Raw genomic sequence first — 20,923 nt, forward strand, 5'->3', positions numbered from 1 at the left:
GCCAGCCTGCCAATTCACTCAGTTGACATGGATGTGGACTTCGACCAAGGAGCTCCTCAAATGACGAGAAGACTGGCTCGGCTACTCCTTCTGGCAAACATAATCTCCCTCTTCCCTGGCTGTTGAACTAGCTGAATAGATTGGAGTGGCGGTAAGACAGAGAGCCTCCTCCCCCTGTGTTTTTTTTTTTTTTTAACTTTTATTTATTCAGCTCGGCAACACAAATACAGGTGAGTAACAATAAAGCATATGGAATCAAAACAATGCAATCAACACAGATTCATATGGTACATATAAACGAAATACATGAGGGAAAAGGAATCATCATATGCACATGGGGGACACACAGGTCGGTACGAAGGCAGGTGGAAAATAAGGACCAACTAAGGATGAACTAGGAGAAAGAGCTGGGGATGCAGGATCTGAGTTGGTGTCAGTGGGGGACATAAATGAGCGGAACTTCAGCCAAATATCTCTAGGTCTGGAACGGACGGGCTGTTGTATCGCCCAGGACTCTTCGGTGTCGGAGGCCCACGTAACTGCCCTGAGCCACTGTGCGTGAGTAGGGATGATAGGCCGAAGCCAGCAAAGTAGAATTGTACCACAGCTAGTAGCATACAGAGGCCAGCCAGTTTCCTGGAGTCACGGTGGAGCTCGGGGAAATCGTGAAATAGGCATTTCATTGGGGATGGGGGGATGGGGCATTCAAGGATGGACGACATAGTGGAACACTGAGGTCCAGAATTGAGTGAGTTGGGGACAAGACCAGATCATGTGGATATAATCAGCATCCTCATAGCCACATCTAGGGCACCTAGGGGAGGAGTCACTCGAGATGCGATGTAGCCTAGTCGGGGTGTAGTGGTACCTGTGGAGCACCTTGAATTGAATTAATTTGAATCGGGAGTTGAAGGAGACCCTCTGGATACGTGCACACATAAGGGTCCAACGCTCATCGGACATTTTGAGGCCGAGATCTGTCTCCCAGGAGCGCTTTAGTTTGGAGAATGTGGGGGGTGATCTGGTTTGAAGCAAAGTGTATAGTCTGGCAATTTTGCCCCTCATAGGGAAAGGTGAGGACAGTTCGGTGATTGCAGGTTCATCAGGTGGCAGTGCTGGGAAACACGTGTACTTGTGTTTGAGTACTCTACGGAGGGATGAATATTGAAGCCAAACGGAGGTTCTCCGTCTAAGGGGCACCGGGAGGTCAGGCCATTCTATGAAATTACCCTGTTCGAATATGTCACGCAGCAATTCATAACCCGCCTCGGCCCATGTACGAACCACCGAGGGAGTGACTCGTGGGACCTCCGGAAGAAAATTCCAAATTGGGAAGTTACCGTGGAAGGGATGGACGGTGCCCAATATTTGCCAAGATTTGGATAAGGCCAAGGATGTGCATGTCGCTGGATCCAGTGAGTCCGATACCACTGGCATGGGTGTGATCACAAGAGATCGAATGTCGCGGTCACTGACTGATAGCCTTTCTAGTCTGACATGGGGAGGGGGGTCCGATATATTAAACCAGTGCGCTGGAGTTGTGCCGCCAGCCAGTACTTGAGGAAGTCCGGTGCCCCAAAGCCGCCAGCCTCCATCAGGGCGGCAAGGGTCTTGAGCTTAAGGCGGACCGCACCAGAGTGCCAGAGGAAGGTGTTAAGGGAGCGTGTCAATGCCTGAAAGAAGTCAGCTCCCAGCCACTGCGGAACATTAGCAAATCTATACAAGAGTTGGGGAAGCACCACCATCTTCAGTACCCCTATCCTACCCGCCAGTGAAATCGAAAGTTTGTTCCAGCCCTGTATTTTTATCATAAGGTTTGTAAGGTATGCCTGATAATTCTCTTCCAAGACCCGTTCAGTGTGACGAGACACCACTACGCCCAAATAAGTAAATTTAGATTGGGCCCATGTGAATCCCATGGTATCGGGAAGGGGGGGGGGATGTGTGCTGGGAGTGAGCGGAAAGAGGGTTGATTTAGAGCAGTTCACCGTGAGACCAGAGATACGTCCAAAGAGAACAATATCCTCTAGTATTGGGGCCAGGTTAATTTCGAGGAGCGAATATAGAGGAGAGCATCATCAGCATACAGAGAGACTATATCGGAGGAACCGGCAGTACGTAGACCCCTATGTGCATGGTTTTGGCGAAGCATGTCCGCAAACAGCTCCATTGCCACAGCGAAGATTAAGGGTGAGAAGGGACAACCCTGTCTAGTGCACCTAGCTATATGGAAGAGGGGGGAGCAACGGTCCTCAGTGCGGACTCTGGCAACGGTGTTGGAGTAAAGTAGCCTGACCCAGGAGACAAAGGTGGGGCCAAATTTGCATTTGTCGAGTACCCGCCAGAGATACCTCCACGAGACCGAATCAAAAGCTTTTTGCATATCAAGTGTCGTGGCCACCGCGTGTATACCTGGGCTCACAACTAATAAGGCGTCTCAAATTCAAGGAGGTGGAGCGGCCCGGGATGAACCCCGCCTGGTCTGGGTGGATGATATGTGGCATGAAGGGGACAAGTCGTAGAGCGAGTAATTTTGCATAAATCTTGACGTCACAATTGATCAATTGATCTAGAGTATACTGGGCCTCCAGCGCAGATAATGTGGCCTCACTCTCGGCTTTTTCCCTACAAATAGTTTTGAGGATACCGTTTTCCTTGGAAAGGGCAATGCCTCTGATGTAGACCTTAAAGGACTCCCAGAGAGTGGCCTGTGAAGACACAGAGTTGGTGTTGATCTCGACGAACTCCTCGATCGCCGACTCCATCTCCGAGCTGAAGACCGGATCAAGGAGAGAAAGTGGCTTCATTTTCCAGTGTCTGGTTCGGTCCCGGTCTGGGCCCCAACATAGGATGACAGTCACTGGGGAGTGATCAGAGAGGGTCCTGGGGAGGTTTGCCATACTAGATACACTCCTTATCAGTACATCAGACATCAACCATCTGTCAATCCGGGAAAAGGAATCGTGAACCGAGGAATAAAAGGAATAAGAGCGGGAGTCGGGGTAGAGGAGCCTCCATGCGTCAATCAGGGCCAAGCTAGGAAGGGAGGCAAGTGTAGTATATGCAGCTCTGGAGAGTTGACGGGGTCTGGAACCAGATCTGTCAAGATCCACGTCGAATATCGTGTTAAACTCGCCTCCCCAGAGAATCGGTATCAGCGGGAAGCCATCTAAGAGAGTTATAAGGTGTGTGTAAAATTCGGGATCGTCAATGTTGGGACCGTAGATATTTAGCAGGATAACTTCCCTATTCTGTAGGGTACCATGGAGTAGCACGTATCTGCCCAGGGGATCAATTACCGTAGCAATGGGGTTGAATCTCAGGCTCCTGTGAATAAAGATCATAACCCGGCGGCTCTGGGTAGAGTAGGTGGTAAAGTACCTTTGGGGACCCCATGTTTTAGCAAATTTTTCACAATACTCTGTGCATGCATGCGTCTCCTGGAGGAACAGGATTTTAGTCCCATGTCGCTCGGCTTGAAGCTGTAGTAGCCTCATTTTCTTGTAATTACCCAGCCCCCGTACATTCCAGCTCATAAATGTCAAAGTTTCCTCACTCAACACTCCAGGGGTAGCCATAGAGGAATACGGGTGGATGGAAATGTGCCCCCCATGGACGGTGCCCAGTGCGGTCAGATCTGTAACGCCGTCGGGACCATGGTGTTTTGAACTCTACCTTCTCTGTGAATACCAAGCTTTTTTTAACGTATAACCCCATTCCCCCCTCCCCCTCCCACATTCCTCCCCCAGACAGAGGGATGAGCACCCCATAGCCAAACAACCAAAACAATGGCATCGACGCCTGGGGGGCCTGCGAACTGGCCTGGCGGCGATGCTCCGATCCATGAGGCAATTTTAGGATAAACATAATGCCCGACAATAATATCCATTCCCACCCAGGGGAGGTCCCATGGGGGGAGGAGCGGGCATGGTCAACAGATAATGAACCAATATAACGGGATTGTAAGAAATAAATTCCCGATCAACTGCACCGAGATGGTGTATGGGCTCAGCCACAGAAACAGAGTGCCCTAGTGACATAGGAGCACCTGGAAGGGGAGACTGAGCCAAGGAAAGCCCAGAAGCGAGCGGGGGAGCCCAGGGCGAGATCAGACAGCCCATCAGGAGACTGTCGGGTGTACGTCGCAGCTGCCCAGAAGGGCCACAATGGTGCACAATCGGCTAGTGGGCTATGGGCGTCCAGTAGGGTCTCCCGATGAAAGGTGATCGTCTGGAACGTCAATATCTCAATCAATACAATGGTGGTGGATAAATAGCATTAAAAGTAGTGCAGTTCGAAAAGACAGAACACTGGGACCAAGGGGCTTCAACGGGCCTCGCGGGCAATCAAGACTCCCCCTGTGTTTATGAAACGTAACAAAGAAAACTTAAATCCAACGAGGGTGGGGCTACATTGAGCCCATAGGGGAGGTGGCTATAAGCGCAGAGGAAGAAGTGAAGGGCATACCTTTAACAACTTCGGTTCCTCATGTGCATGGAAGAGGTGAGTCGATCAATAGGATCTTTAACTGACTTGAAGATTATCGTACTTGGATGCATCTCTTAAGCAGCCAATTGTGGTTCAAACAGGGCAGTCTCCCTGTTTGGCAGTGACCAAGGATGAACTCTGTGGTGGTCCGTTTGTTGTGCAGTCAACTGCGAAATATCAACCAAACCCCCCCTACACAGGGCTACTGGAATGTTGAACTAGCCCAGGTTGTGGGTGTTGTGGAACAGAGAGAGAGATTATAGCCACCTGTACGGACACTGATCTGAAAGTATTTATGGTGGGACGTGAAAGTCCTGACAATGTTTTTAAGACCAGACTTTCATAGTTCCCCCCCCCCCCGAAGTGGAGAGGGAGAGTTGTGCCTCTCCATTTTGTTCGACTGCAAGGAATACAAATGCTACAGAGCTCGAATAACTAGGAGCAGCTGTTGGCTCACCTGGGCCCCCATCCAAGTCTCTTGCTCTGGCCGCGCGACTGCCGTGGGATACAACCGATATTTCCCTGCAGTTAGAGGTCAGCAGGGTGAACCTAATGAGACAGGTCTCAACGCGAGTTTCCTGAGACCGAGCAGGAAAGTCTAGTTATGCCCTCAAGGAAACGCAGGCGGGTTGACTCATGTATCCCTCCTGGAATTAGCTACTCACAGTTCACCCCAGGAGTAAGAGGAATAGGGGGACCCACCGAATCAGAGACTATGGAGGACACCTTTTTAAGACCTACATTAACCTCCAACGTTTCAACGAATTTGGATGCTTCTATAACCTACTCCTCCTTTATTCAAAAGGATTTTCCTAAAGCGAATAGTGCATGCTGCTGGGGGAAAAAAATAAAATAAAATCAAAGATAACTCCTTTGATCCTATTACTCCTGACATACAATCCAGTATGATGTTCGCTTTAACGAGATCTTTGGCCCCTTTCCTGAAACTGTACGAGAGTATAAATGACAACTACAAAGATCAAACAAACTTGACGGCCTTGATGCATTTGAAACTCATCTATATTGAATCTTTTGCAACAACCTTGCAGGAAAGGATGGAACGGGACACAGAAAGAGAGAACCTCACCCAAAAGACTCCAGTCAAACAACTTAAAGCGTAAAGCGAAGTAAAGAAAACTGCTGGCTGAGGTGGCCAGGAATCCTTGGTGCTGCTGAAAACAAATCACTTGCAACTGGGACTTGTCAAATGCCATTGCTAAATTCTGAAACAAGTCAGTACTAAAAGCTTGCTGAGGGAAGGGATAGAAGTAAGTGCCCAGACACAGCCGTCTGGTCCAGAAGGTTCCAGGATGGAGCCTTCTGCACCTGTTGTCACCTTATCCTCAGCATTGAGTCGCTCTAGCGACCACCCATTGCTCGTAGATCAGAGCTAATTGGTGGCGATGGACGCAAGAGGTAGCTAGCAATTCGGCTCTTATGGAGCAAGGTGACGTGTAGTAACCCATCAGCGCCTCTGCAAGAGGAGATTCTGGTTGGCACAACTATTGATTTAAGCTCCCCTGTTCAAACAGATCCTTGTGATGATGGAAAAACCATTAGATTTTTCATAATCTGAGAAGAAACATAACGAAGGGGAATAAAGGTGCACCCCCAAAGAAATAAAAAACAAGACACAAGGAAAGCAGCTGAAATCAAATCGATCCCCGAAATTTCTATGTAACGTTAGACCTTAATCTCCAGAAACTGTGGCAAAATCATCTGGAAACAGAGGCACAGCAATAAAGCGTATGATCAAGAGCCTACTACTTCCATGGAAGAGGGGAGATCATCCCCTCAGCAAATTACTTCAATACCAGACATAATCGACATGATGGATATTACAATACATGATGAGGAAGACTATGAAAGCAGTGGGCCCATACATGTGCCTCCTATACGATCACCCAACGGCCCTGGGGTGTCCATAGACCCGGAGTTTCAGGGATCGAGGGAGGTAGGGGCAAGTGAGGCTGACCATACTCCTTGTGACTCCTTTATGACATTAGCGGAAAAAAGGCATACATTGGAATCCAGGTTTTGTGAGGAGTTGTGTCACAAGGACACGACCAACGGGTCCCACAGTCTCCATGATGAGGTATATCAACAAAGTGGTTCTCTTCAACAAACCATTCCAAAGTTAACCCAAAAGGAAATATCACTGGCTCACAGCAGGGGTTAAATCTGACTACCGAGGGCTGTGGAGTGGGATGGGGATAGGTGATCAGCTACTCTTGAAAGTCTATAATCCTTGGATGATGGGTTAATATTGAACCATTTCAACATTCTGCGCTTGCTCCATCATGTAAGCCTGTATGTCCGTTAGTGGTCTTTTCAGTTAATAAAGTATCATTTTCAACACAACTTCCACTGGCAAAGGCCCCAGCACCATCCCCTGCCCAACAGTTAAGCATTTGGCAGTTATTTATCTGCAATGAATTACAAGACAGACACAAACGCCAGAGTGAAAGAGGCTCATTCCCAACTCCACAGGTTAAAGAGAATCCTACCCTCTCTAGAGTTCCACCACAAAGTGGAAATAGTCCAAACAGTTATACTATCCTGGTCGGATTAATTCATCAGCCTCTTTACGGATCTACAGAAAACAGCACTCAGTTACACGTAACCAATCCAAAACCGGGTGGATATAATGGTCATGGATCTTTTTTTAAAAAGGGCCTAATATCACAAGGTTTAAAATCCCTACACTGGACAAATTATCGAGTTAAATAAATACTCTGCACTATCCACCGCACTAGATTAGCCTACCTCATTCCCCCACATTTTCCAAAGCACTTCACCCTTCTGCTAGCCAGACTCCGGTTTGGGCTCAACCCAGGATATGCTTAGGATGGTCACTCTGGCCACAATGTCACTATGCTTTAACACTGTAGCCAAGTCCCATGCCTACTAGCCTTTTCCATGCCCCGCCACTCACTTCCCCTTCCACAGCTCAGTTGAGACCAAAACCTTTAGACGGCTAGATCAAGAACTTTGCCCTCACCGGTTGGATGCCTCAATGGGACATTCCTGATAATTTTCCCAATGAACCCTTCCATTTTATCTCACTTGTTTTGTCAGCAGTTCAGTCCCAGGAATGCAGCCCTGGGGCTGGCTTTAATGAACACACCACCCTTTTCCCCTCCTCACAACAGTCTGGCTCCCCACACCCTGCATCTCGAACTTTACGTGCAATGAGAACAGAGCAGACACTGGTCCGGGATGCACAGGAGCAGTGAACAACAGGATGCCTAAAAGATCCAAGCAAGGGTATCAAAAGTCGAAGCAGTGAGGTCAGAGCAATGATCCCCAAAAGGAAGCAGGAGAGGGATGTGCCCAGCATAGAAACCCCAACAGAGCAGGAGCCAAGGAGGAAGGGGGGGGGGGGGGTCAAACACCACCCTGGAGCAATGGCTAGATAAGTACCAGACAGGGAGCAACCAGGGGTAATGACTGGAAATTCCCAGCCAGAGTACCTCCCAATAGGAGGGAATGTTGGGGACCAGAGTACCCACCCCAGCAGAGAGTAGACGAGGAGGCAGGGGGTCAGATTACCTGCAACAGAAGCAGATGGTGGGGCTTGGCGTTAAAGGGAGGCTCAGAGCAGGAAACAGATTGGCGATGCGCATGCAACAGAGCTTTGAAACATACCATAGAAAGGTTGAGTCTTCCTTTTATAGAGTGCCGCGGCTCCCATGAAGGGTTAAGCCATAGCACGTTGTCATGGTAACAAGCAATGATGTCATGGTACCGTACGGCAGGTACTAAGTGGGTGGAGGGCACACCATCATCGTGGCGAGGACCATTGGCATTACACCGAATAGGCGTGGGTCGCCCTTGCTGTAACCAACATCCTGGAGCCCAGAAAAGCACCCCGCATTGGCCACTCGGAAAGACGCACCAATAAGGATACAGGCACCAGCCTGCGACAGGCAACAGGCTATGGCACTGGAGGAAGCACGTTGCAATATGCAGCATACAGGCCTAGAAAAAAAGCAATGCAGACCAAAAACAGATTGTCATCTGGATGTGCCAAAAAATAAGCAGCAAAATCATCAATTTGAAACACATTACATCTTCTAAATTCTCATGCCTAGTAGCATCCCAGATACAACCCAGATCTAACTTTGGGGACTCTTCCGCCTTAGTTAACCACTTGACTCACATTATTAAACAAACTGAATGAACTCGCACCCATGAAAATGAAATCTATTAAGTCTGAAGCTACTAAAAACACCTGGTTCTCAGACAATATTGTTTTGGCCAGACAAACCAGAAGGGCTCTTGAAAGATCCTGGAGAAGGAACCCCAATAACAATACACTAGATGCTTACAAAATATCCACGCATGAATACAACAAAACGTATTAATGCCAAAGCCACACACTACAATAAAAGAATTATAAACGCTCAATCTAATGTTGGTGAACTGTTTAAAATATTAACTGAATTTCAGGATCAAACTACACATTCCAATAATATAACTAAAGAGTCTAAATGGTGCCAGGACCTCCATGATGCTTTCCTCGCCAAAATCGATTCTCACATGGAAAAAAATCAATAAAGCCCTTATCAATGTAGCACAACCACTACGCACAAAAAACACACATAACACCACTCAAGGTAGAATACCCCAATTCTCCTCCTCCCGATATTCTTAAAGTTATACAGGATCTCAAAGCTACCTCCTGCCCTGGTGACGACTGCCCCACGAATATTTTCAAAGAATCAACAGACTTGTTGGTTCCCTGGATCACCAAGCTGATAAACTTATCTTTTGATGAAGGTGTGGTACCAGATGCGCTCAAATCCGCCTGGATAACACCCTTGCTCAAATAAGAAAATCTAGACCCTACCAACAAAGATAATGACAGGCCAATAACCAATGTGCCCTTTGTAATGAAGATATTGGACAAACTAGCATACAAGCAACTCCAGGCTCATGTTGAAGAACACAAGATCCTCGGCACTCGACAGTCAGGATATAGGGCTTGTCATGGAATTGAAACAGCCATGCCCGACCTTAAGTCCACCCTGGCGGGCATTGCTGACAAGAATCAAGCCGCACTACTGATGCTAGTAGACCTCTCTGCAGCTTTTGATCTGGTTGATCACAGCTTACTAGTGACAAGGCTCGGAGAGGTCGCAAATTGATCCATGAGGGCATCTAAATGCATCGCCTCCTTCTTGGGCACTCGCATGGTAAGGGTTAGCGTAGGTAGTCATCACTCCACGCCCATCTCTCAAACCTGTGGTGTCCCAAAAGGTTCTTGCCTGTCGCCATTACTTTTTAATCTGTACATCCAACCTCTTCTTGACCTCTTAAACAAGCTAGGAGTTCAGTATACAAACCACGCACAAACTCAGGTCGTCATCCAGCGGTCAGTACAGAAACTATGTTCACGCCATCAACATCTACAAAGCCATCCAGTACTGGATGGCTTGTAACTCTCTAGCTCTAATCAACAACAAAACCAAATTTATGATAGTAGCCTCCAAGAAGACCCGGAGCAAACTAGATCCTAACTACGCCAATTTCCCTATTGCAGACAATATCATTACCGTCCAAAGGAAAGTAAAAACTCGGGGAGTTGTCTTAGACGACGATTTATCCATGAAGCGGCACATCCCTAACATCAGGTCTACTTGCGGACTGATCAACAAGCGAATCAATTGCATACGCCCATTTATAACAGCTGAAAACTGCACTTCTGTCTACGGCACTGAAACTAGACTAATGCAACAGCCTACTGTCCGGCACCACTGCCGCGAATATTCAATCCTTACAAGTGGCCCAGATAAATGCCGTGCGGACCATCTTCAATCAATTTCGCCACTCCCATATCTCCATCTTCAGGAAGAAACTTCACTGGCTTCCTGTAAAACATTGCATAACACAAAATGCTTACGACACAAATGCCTCTCCCTCAGCAGTCCCATCTACTTGTCTGAACGCATTAGCATCAAGAGCAATGGAATAAATCTTCGCTCCTCTGCCACAGTCCTTGCTCCCCCCAGATTTAAGACAGCTAAATTTGGTGGCATCACTCTTGACATTCAGGGCCCCCTACTCTGGAATGCCCTGCCGGCTGGGTTACGACAGATTCAAAACTATCTCCTATTCAAAAAAGCCATAAAAACTCACCTTTTTAACCTGCAGTAATCTTGGACCCCTCCCGCCCTTACTGGCTTCCTTTTGTTGTTTGCCTTTGTCTTTGTGCACCCTGAGGCCCACGGACATGTGGCACATTATAAGAATTAAAATAAATATAAATAAATGTCATGCATTGTTGTGGGCCTACATGTGCACCAGGATTAGGACATCAACTGAATAAGAATAACCCAGTGGCTCAATTGTAGAAAGGAAGGCAGATGTCTCATGATAACCCTTCTCAAAGGCTGACATAGTACCTTAACTGTGGGTTATTCATTCTTGTGGTGCGGTTAGCACACAATTATTCTCAAACCACTTAATCACTACTCCTCTGCATGGACAGAAATTATACTTGCACGGGAGGCAGATCTATAACCTTGGAGAAGTAACAAGTCGTGGCACTCATCACAGAAGAATTGCATATAGAAATCTATGTGGATGAACGAGAGGACAATCTCGCCTGAAGCAAATGAAGCAAGGATATTCGGAGAAGCCAGTGGACAGAGGTTTCAGATGGAGGCTGCACATTTCTGCAGTTGAAAGCATGGATGCCCCTCACATTTAAAGGGCGTCTTGAGGAGGACCCCGCCAAGGAGTATAAAGTGCAGACTGACATTCGCAGAAAAACCCAGACACCGGGTCTGAGGGAATGGCAGGTTCTGCAAATGGCAATCTGAGAGGCATCACAAGGAACTTAAAATAGTTTGTTATTGCATCATCATCTAAATGCACACTTAAACTGCCTGCAGACAATGGAGGCTCCCAGTCAGGATTTTATGGAATGCCAGTTAATACTTTGCTTGGTTGCATATACAAAAATAAAACCAATTGTATGGCTTCAATCTGGTCTTAAAGTCACCATTATGGCATTCTACTGTGTCCACTAGATTGCAGATTAGCACAATGAAAATGCTGTAGATCCTGCTTTGCATATATCTCTACCAGTTGACCAGAGGCCTGTAATCTTCCAGCACCGTCCAGAGCTGCAGGAATACCAAATGGAGCTATAAACTCAGAGTAGTTTCTATGCTACAGTGACAGTCTCAACCTTTCAACAATGCTAAGATTTCACCCACTGAGAGAAACCGGAGGGTATCCTTTCTCCTACTCCCCGTGGATCCACTTTTCAGGTGGTCAGGGAAAGGCCATCACTTTTGGATCCTGACCCTTGGGGTGAAGAAGCGAGGGAGGATCACCTGGGTGGAGGGTCCTTGGGGAATTGGGGTGCCCACAAGAGAGACGGTGTCCCCATTTCCCTATTGAAGACCAACCTAACACTCCCCCAGCATTTATAGTTTACTGTAAACCAGCTCCCCTCATTTTCCCACATTCTTTCCACCGACAGTACTGGGGCGAGGAGGAGGCGACAAAGTAATGAACACTAAAAACCCATTTCACCACTCTAGTACTGGGACGAGGAAGATGCCTGCAGTGTATTGTGAGGGTGAGGACTGCCCCTTTAATTATAGTCAGCCAAGCCCAATTGAGAATACACACCTGCAACCTGTCAATTGTTGGCAAGTGTTTAAAAGGGAGAGCCAGAGAACAGCACAGAGCAACACTGAGGCCTGTTTGGGAGAGACCAGCAGGGGAGCCTTTTTGTGAGGAGGCAGCCGTGGTGGGACCTGAGAAGGAGCCAGGCTGCCGGCTTACATCCAGAGGACCTGTGGAGCCTAAGGTGAGTTGAGCTGTTAGGCTGCCACAGGTGTGGGAGAGCGAGCAGCTGGAGTTGCAAGCGAACAGGAAAGGAGAGGATGCCGTCCGCCTTCGTGCAGAGAGAGCAGCGTTGCCGGCATGTGTACGACAGCACCCGGAGTGCAAGCGGGGATCGTAGAGGCTGCCCGCCGATCTAAGAAGCAGAACGGAAGCAGCAGGAGCCACCAGGGAGGAACGCTGAGGACCAGCGAGTATCAGGGAAAGCCACTCAAAGCCGGAGCGCTCCTAGCAAGCTTTGCATAAGTAACCAAGTATTGAATTGAATGAAAATTTGAAACAAAGCTGAATTATGCATATTGAATACCAAACTGAATAAAATGTTGATGGCAAAGCAATTAGATTACAGCCAAAAGGAAAGTGCCCGCGTGAAAGCAACCTTCGGAAAAGAGCACAAGTGTGAAAGATTGCCATAGAAAGATGGAGCACGAAAAAGACAGTGAACTTTATGAATGGATGCAGTGCGGCAAGGCCAAAGACTGGCAAGAGGCGTGTGACGCGTTATGGCAAAGCCAAGAGGCCAACTAGGAGAAGCCAAACGATTGTAAAACTGCACATAAAGCCAAGAGGCAGACAAAGAGGAGCTAAGGGAATGTGACTGTACACAGGGGCAAGTATAGAAGACAAAGCAATAACAAAGAGGTGATGGCTGGAAGGTTTAGAATGCATCTTAACCGCTGGCATTGCACTGGGCAACCCTCCAGACCATCGTTCTTCACCTGCCAAGCCATTACAGAAGCGGAAAGCCCATATGCAAATCAGGCTTGGTCCCACCCCAAAAGGGTCAGTCCAGCCCGAACTGCTAGGTCACATCCCTTTTGCACAAGACCACAAGCATCCCCATACATGTTTCGGGCATTGTTGGGCCTCATCTGTGTGGGCTGAAGAGTCCAGGGTTCGGAGTTGCGCGACCTGTCTTGTGTGGACCGTGTGGTCTGATAACTGGTTTTCACAATTTAGGGCTCACTGGTCTAGGTGCAAAGACATTTCGAAACACAAAAGGAGAAGCACTAAGTGATTTGGTGATGCAATCCAGAAGGAGGATCAGGCTGACCCAGAGTTGTGTTGAACTTTTGAAAAGACAAACAAGTATTAGTGGCTGAGAAAAGGTCTTGGGGAAGGGCACAATGAGACTTGAGGAATTGAACATGTCTTGAGACCAAAGCCTCAAGGACCCCTTTCTTTTGAAATGTGTTGCTTGGAACTTGGGGGAAGGAACCCCAAGGATGGTGTGGAACTGTAGTACCTTGAACTTTAGAAAGGTAATCTTGAGACTTTTGTGGAACTTTCTTGAACATGGGGAAGGGGAGCTTAAAAGGAGGCTAGGAGCTGGAAGCAGCTCAGAACTTTGTGCTAATCACCATTTCTTTTATTAATGACATCCCTACACATTGGTTAGCTTTAATTGTGATGGCAAGGATAGTTTTTGGACACATACACACTTAAGTCGAACACTTTGACTCAGACTAGCCTTAGTTTCGTTCTGGTAGAGAAATCCCACCATAGCATTTAATACATAATTTTATTTTTTGAATAGGTTGTCTGGGCCTTGCTTGAAGATGCCTTCACACCACCCATCCAAATAACATCCCTACTACAAACTGACAGATTTCAAAATTAATACATTTAGGCAATTGATTATTGCCTCCAATACTTCATGCGCAGAGAGCAACGTTTTTACAGCTATGCCATGTTCTGGGCCAGGGACACCAGACAGTTAGTGCTGTAATTCTGTTCAATGGTAGGTAAATATGGTGCCAACCAATCCTGAATGGACCAGTTGGGCAGGATAAGGAAGAAGAAAGGTAGGTGCAACCATTCATCCATCTGAACAGCGCAAAAGGTGTTTGGGTACAACTTCGTTTTTCTTGGACCAGTATTCCTTTTCTTGCTCTGGCGTTAGAACCTGCAGCATAGTCAGAATACAAGAGATGTGACCTGTGATTGTTCTACTGCAACAACAAAAAAGGCGCCACATGGGGTTTGTAGGGGAGCAGTGTGTGCTATGTGGAGTGTCAGAAGCAGGACAGACACTCTGGTCTTCCATTCTATGTTGGCCATTTATTAAAAGAAAAGTGAAAACTCCTGAATTGCCCTAAACTAGGGATTTTCCCTACCTAACGAAAACTAACTAGGGCACTCATCAGTAGTCTGCGAGTCCAAAAAGAAGACCTGTCCACTGTCCAAATTAATCCAACCTGACCCTACCACTAAAAAAACTACTAAGACACAGGAGAATGACTCCCTTCTCCTGTGAGTTGGATTTCAAGTTCACTTTAATTTGTAGGTAGTTCTTTGTAACTACATTTATCAAGTTGTATAGTTCAGATATTAGGTTCTTCAACTTTTCAACTGTCCTTTACACAGTGGTTCTCCCACTCATGATCTTTTTGTTTTCATCTCCCTTTTTCCTTGGCAGAATTTGGTTCTTTCACTTCTTAGTCAAACTTGAGACTCTCAGCATTCAATGTCCAATCCTTTTCTTTACCGGGATGAGCAGGAGTGTTCCAGTAACTATTCTCACTCTTCTCCAATACTTGATCTTTATGGGAACACTCCTACTAGTGTCAGTAAAGACAATCACACAAACACTTTGTCCTTACTGGGACAAGTATGAATGCTCCATTAGTTATTGAGTCCCCCACACAGGTCTCCCACTCTCCCAGTTACCTTTCTGTCTCAGGGATCATGTCACCAGGCTTGTGGTCTGGACTGGGACTTCTTCAAAGATGAAGTTGGCTTTTCGGCTCTTTGCTCGGCATGCTTTGCAATGCCTTCAAGTTAGTGGTCTCTGAGCAATTTAGGTACTCAAGTCCATCGGGTTTCAGTCATGCCACCACTTTACTCGGTCACTCCTTGGACACAGTACAAGTACTTTGGCTTCTCTTGCTTCAGGTTCTTAGTGCAACTCCCTAGGATTTGCACGCCAGCTGACACCCAACATCAGAAGCCATGCGTCCCAGTTTCCTTCAGCTTTGCTCCCACAGCCGATTTGGCACACCAGGGCTTCTCTATCTCCCAGGTCTCCTCTCAGATTTAAGACGCTGCTGCGGGCCTTCCCTGGGGCAGCGACAAAGTCCTTCTTCGTTCTACCTGTACTTTGGACTGCTCAAGTGATTTTCTTCGTATCAGTTTTCTCAAAAGTTCTATGTGACAATAGCAAATATCAGCTTCTTCAAGTTTTCTTCTAGCAGGTTTTATTAGTGATGGGCTATAGGTAGGTTGTGTAGGGAGTTCATCGAACAGGAGTCCTTGTTTCCAAGGTGAGGTCCCGATTGCCTCTACCCCTAGGGAGGGTATTGCATATAGTGCTTACATGCCTAACTTCACAGGGAAAGTGCCCCTTGCAGAGAAGTGACCGAATGCAGCGATTCCTCACAGCCAATTATCAACCAATGAATTTCCAGTCACCACCAATAAATCACAACTAATGTCCCATGAAATTCACTATTGTCAGTGCAGAGGCTAACAGTAGGCTTCCAGGAAAGCTGAAAGTACCATAACATATAGGGTTAACACCTGATGTCATCTAGCCATGTTGCTTCCAAAATATGTCAAAGTCATGAACACCACACAGGCAAGGCATGAATCGAATGAAGATATGGAGTCTTATCGGATACCACAACGTCAAAATGGGTTGAAACTGTAACACAAAGAATCATTCAGAGTAGTTCATAAAAAAGACCCATCGACAATCACCTGGGATTTCTGTAGTGGTACACTGTAAAAAGAGTCAAAAGGTTTTTGGTTATCAACATACAATCATCTAGCTACAAATGAGAAGGTTTTGGGAGTAGAACAGCAGGTTATATTTACATTAGCTGCAGAGATGAACAACCTCTCATAGTTAAAAATATGTTAAAAATATGTGGGACCTCAGTGTATGCTAAACACGGCATGATGTTTCTCCTCTATTTGTTTCAAGAACAATAAGACTCCAAGATAATTAGAAGTGAACATATGTATAGATGGAGCGCACATGCATTTATAGACGAGTAAGACCAGCATGTTCATAAAATTACTACAGGATAGAAGGAAAATCCAACCAGCGAGATCATGGTACCTGAATTCTGCACTAAGACAGTTAGTAGCCTTGACAAAGCCATACAGGCAAAACTCATGATCATCCAGTCAGCAATTTCCTCCTTGAACCAAAACAAATATGCACTAGGCATTATAGAAACAAATACCTTTGTAATAGAAAATGCATAGTGCAACAGCATAAGTATAATATTAGATTGTTGGACTAAACAATTAACATGACCCATCAGCCAAGTGTTTTTGCACATTTATGAGGTAAGATGGGTCTATGCTGCGGACGCTGGAGTGAGAACCTACAATGAGGGTCTCAGTTTTGTCATAACTGGTGGGTTGCCATCCAGTTTTAGACAATGTCAAACTGAGTTGATGGTTGCAATATCTAGGTGGTAGGTGCCAGACAGAGGGAGAAGGATCAGGGTGTTGTTGGCATAATTTTTGTAGCATATGCCAAGAGCATCCAGATGAGGGTTTAGTGTAAATGTTGTGCTGGGTTGGGGAGATGCAGGATCCTTGTGGGACTCCGCAGGTTACTGTGATGGTGGGGCAGCATAGTCGTCCATGAAGACATGGGAGGATCGGTCTGCTAGAAAGTATTTTACCCAGTCTGTTGCTGCTGGGAAGAAAGTTGCTATTGTGGTGAGGTGGTTGCAGAGTGTCTGGTGGTCGACTAGGTCAAATGCTGCGGATAGGCAAACTGACCCTGCTCCTCATGCTTGACACAAGTCACTGATGTCATCTAACATTTCTTAGGTCCAGTAAAGCAGTTTCGGTTCTGTGCCTTGGTCGGAAGCCTGATTGGCAGATGCCCAGGATGTAGTTGTCCTTGAGGTATTGTTCGACCTCGATATATGCTGCGCCAGTGGATTCAAAGATTTCGGAGAATTCGGCAGAGCCTATGGCAGCTCTTGCTCGATTTTAATAAATGCCTCATCAGCTTTGGGAAACCATGGGAGGGTTTCAGGAGTTGAACATAGGTTCTAAAGGGGAGTTCTGCACATCTGAGTTGTCATTACCAGTAAAATGAACCAAAAAACAACTGCCAAGTCCCCTTTTGCGCACCAGTGAAAAAAAAAACTTTGAAATCCGAGACAAGTGTGACTTTCCACATACCTCTGCAGTAAAAAGATTGATATTGCAAGGATAAGTAAAAGTGAATAAATATTGATAAGCAGAGCATAGATCTACTACTGTAAAATGCATTGTAGGAGTTGGCATGACGGGAAAATTTGTGTTTATCCACGGCAAAGATAGGTCAAAGGTCTTGCAAATTGGTATGTTCCTTTCTCATGTTTCTGTACATGTCAAATGGGGTTATTGCAAGGATTACGAGAAGGCACAATAATTCCTTGCTTATCAATGACTCAATGACAAGTTATGCACCCTCTTCAAAGCAATATAGTTTGGTATGGCTGCATATGTAGCAGCAAGGTGGTCCAACTAATGTTTTACAACGCCCTAACACACCTTTATTTTGTGACATGATACCTGAAAACGAGATCTGCATGACTCAACCAGTCCTCCATTAATCTGGCAACTCGTATATGGAATGCCTTGGAGGTTGTAATATACAGCGTTTTCACAAAAAACAAAACAGTTCATTTTACCACTGATTGCCATTTAACAGGATACGATTGCAGTGAAGAATTATTCCGGTGAAAGCTCCAATACGAAGCAGGGATTAGGTGCCAAATATGCCGTGAGTCTTTGAAGGAATGTTCGTTTTTTTAATGAATACAGTTTGAAACTGCAGTGAAACTTGTTTTACTAAACTGGACTGTTTCACTAAACAAAGCATGTGGTTATTTTCACAAAAGGTGGCAAGGTCAAATGAAGTCAACGGAAGGAGTTCAGTACAGACTCTTAGCGTGATGAATGTCCAGCAAGGACCACACACATGTCACTCCTAGAAGGCTCAATCCTGATGCCCAGGGGGTTGAAATGGCAAAACCCTACATATTTCAAACGTAGACATCAAAAGGAGCAATGTACATCGGAGGGGGATTGGGGGGGGCTGATTAGAATTGAAGAGGGCGTTTGATTGAGGTTTAAAATGCATTTGGCCACATTCTTGAGGGAGGAGTGGGGCATCATGGCAACAAGAGAAAAGCTTTCACAAAAACTCAAAAGCAATGCCTTCAGGCTAGAGCCTCATACCCATTGCAGAGGTCTGCAAAACACTCGTGCCCATCAATCCATCTGTAGCAGACAAAGACAGATGCTTTCTTCAGCTCTATCATGTTGTGCCTTAAATGTCCAACTTCTGGAACCAGATGGAAGGAGAATTGGTGAAATGCAGCCATTGATAGCTTAAATCTCTTCATTCACTTTAAAAGAGAAACTACTGAGCATGGCATTCAACTTGCATCCAATAGATGACAACACAAGCCAAACTCAATAGAATGAACTAGGAAAAGATTAACGATGCTTGCATTGATTTCCAATTGTTGGTTTCCAATCCAGAATGACAAGTGTGGCCTTCCATATGCCCACGAGGATCAGACACGACTTATTGTCATGGACAGCAACTCGTATACACTATTATATCCCTCTAGTAGTTGCCGATCTAGGTTTCATTATTGCCTTACTAACAGTACACCCCAGCATTGCTTGCATGCCCACTGTTAAAGCAAAAGCACACCCATGGAGCCTCACACAATTAGGACCATTCACTTTTTCAGTCAATCAGGGTCTAAACGTTCAATCAGCTGGCTCCCCTTTACAAATTCCTAAAGGACAAGGGTATTCCTCAGATTAGAGCACTGACTATTAAAGCTATAAAGGTTTTGCATGCGCTTGGAAAAGCGGCGCCCCCAATCCAAAACATCACCCCCCGCATTCGTACCAATGGCTCACCCTGAAACAGATTTTGTTCCTCATTCGTAGATTTTGTTGCAAACTTGTCAAGAAATGCAAAGAAAGGCTGTGGCAGGACAACCCTCCACTATCCAGGTAATCCATTTTGGATGTGGGGTATTTAAAGAGTACAAGTAATGTTTTATATAGACGGGCAATTAGCACTCATTCTGCCTACAAGCTTAAAAAGAAAAGGGTTGGTAAGGTAGCCATCATGAGTTCTTGCCCAGAAGGGCAGTTCTTAAGGATAAGCCATATGCAAAATAAAATGCAGTGCAGTGATGAAAAAATCCTGCAACGGTTTGTTAATGCTTGGAACTGTATTTTGTAATCCATAACTATTTTGGACATCAGTAAAATCGCAATGTCACAAATCTGACTTGCAACTGGTTTACTCATATACTGTTTTTTCCTCTTCATTTCTCCCGTCACAGAAATTCGAAATCCATGGCAACATATCTGGACACGCGGGGGGGGGGGATGTCAGTGTAGACTGGGTAGGAGAACTCACCAGCTCCCAAAGAAAACGATTGCTCAGACATCAGGATTTACAGTAAATAAGACTCATTTTACAGGAAGTGCTCACCTTGCTGGCCTTGAGGATGCACACTGGCTCCGCATGCACACGGTCACGGTTCTTCTCCAGGAAACCCGCACAGCTGTACTCCACCTGCAGAGGAGAACACATCGCAATCATCCTGGAGCCTTCAAAAAATGACAGTGGCAAATATGGATGCAAAAAATAAAAAATAAATAAAGAGTACATGGGACTATGGTGGAAGTGCCTAGAAAATGCCCTTACAAGAGCCTAAACAGTTTACTTTGCAAATGCTTGTGAACAGAAATTCAGTACAAAGAACACATTTGAGGTCCCATAGTATGCAAAAAGCAGTGCAATAAAGCTGACAGTCTGGCAACTTGTATGGATTCTTTTTTGCCCACATTTGGGAATTCTATGTGCGTTAATCATTATTGCGCAGTACAAATCATTCACTGTACCCACCTCATGCTTGAGAGCAACGCAAACAAATCTCGACATTTCGGTACACAGATCTCTTCATTAGATGTATTAACCCAGTATAAGCCGAGCTACTTATGAGGCTAATAAAACTAAGCCCCAGAATTCAAAAGGCTCTTCCCTGAAAAGCCAGAACTAACTCACGGGTGGTCCGTTTCCATCTTTGATGGTTACTTGTCAAAATTACCTGGATTGGCACTGTGGTAAAGTACACTTAACTACATATTTATAACGGTGATGAATTTGGAATTAACCTTTAAGAGGTCTATGTGTATGCAGCAAGTACACACATTTAGCCAGGAACTACAAGCACTAAGAAAGTGTGGGTGACTAATGCTTCACAAACAGTTCTGATGCTCTTAAATTGCTGCTTACGTCATGGAATGAACTCTGAGAATATATCCTTATTACATGAAACATATTCAGTGTTAGAGGAATGAGAAATTACTTACCATAATGATATTTCTATGGATTCTTCCCCTGCACATTCCTCATCTTGTCAGATATCCTCATCCAGCTCTGCTGCTCAGAAAACTTTGACAGCAGGGCTTAGTGGACCTAGACGCTGCCTTCAATCAGTCTTGATGGGCACCATCATCTGCTCCAGATGTGGGATCGCTTACATACCACGTCACTAGGCCATATGTTTCAGTTTCCCCC

At 45.9% G+C, this 20,923-nt stretch overlaps 1 protein-coding gene across 1 annotated transcript in view; it reads right to left on the reverse strand.

Moving 5' to 3' along the window:
• LOC138575296 (unconventional myosin-Vb-like) overlaps positions 1 to 20,923 on the reverse strand; it is a 1,749,675-nt gene that overhangs the window by 974,197 nt on the left and 754,555 nt on the right. The window contains exon 14 of the mRNA XM_069649473.1: positions 19,832 to 19,915. Within this exon, the coding sequence (XP_069505574.1) occupies positions 19,832 to 19,915 (84 nt within the window). The remainder of the gene's footprint in view (positions 1 to 19,831; positions 19,916 to 20,923) is intronic.

Source organism: Ambystoma mexicanum, chromosome 1p, assembly GCF_040938575.1.
Source record: "Ambystoma mexicanum isolate Mex_15411 chromosome 1p, UKY_AmexF1_1, whole genome shotgun sequence".
In the NCBI taxonomy this organism is placed as follows: Eukaryota; Metazoa; Chordata; class Amphibia; order Caudata; family Ambystomatidae; genus Ambystoma; species Ambystoma mexicanum.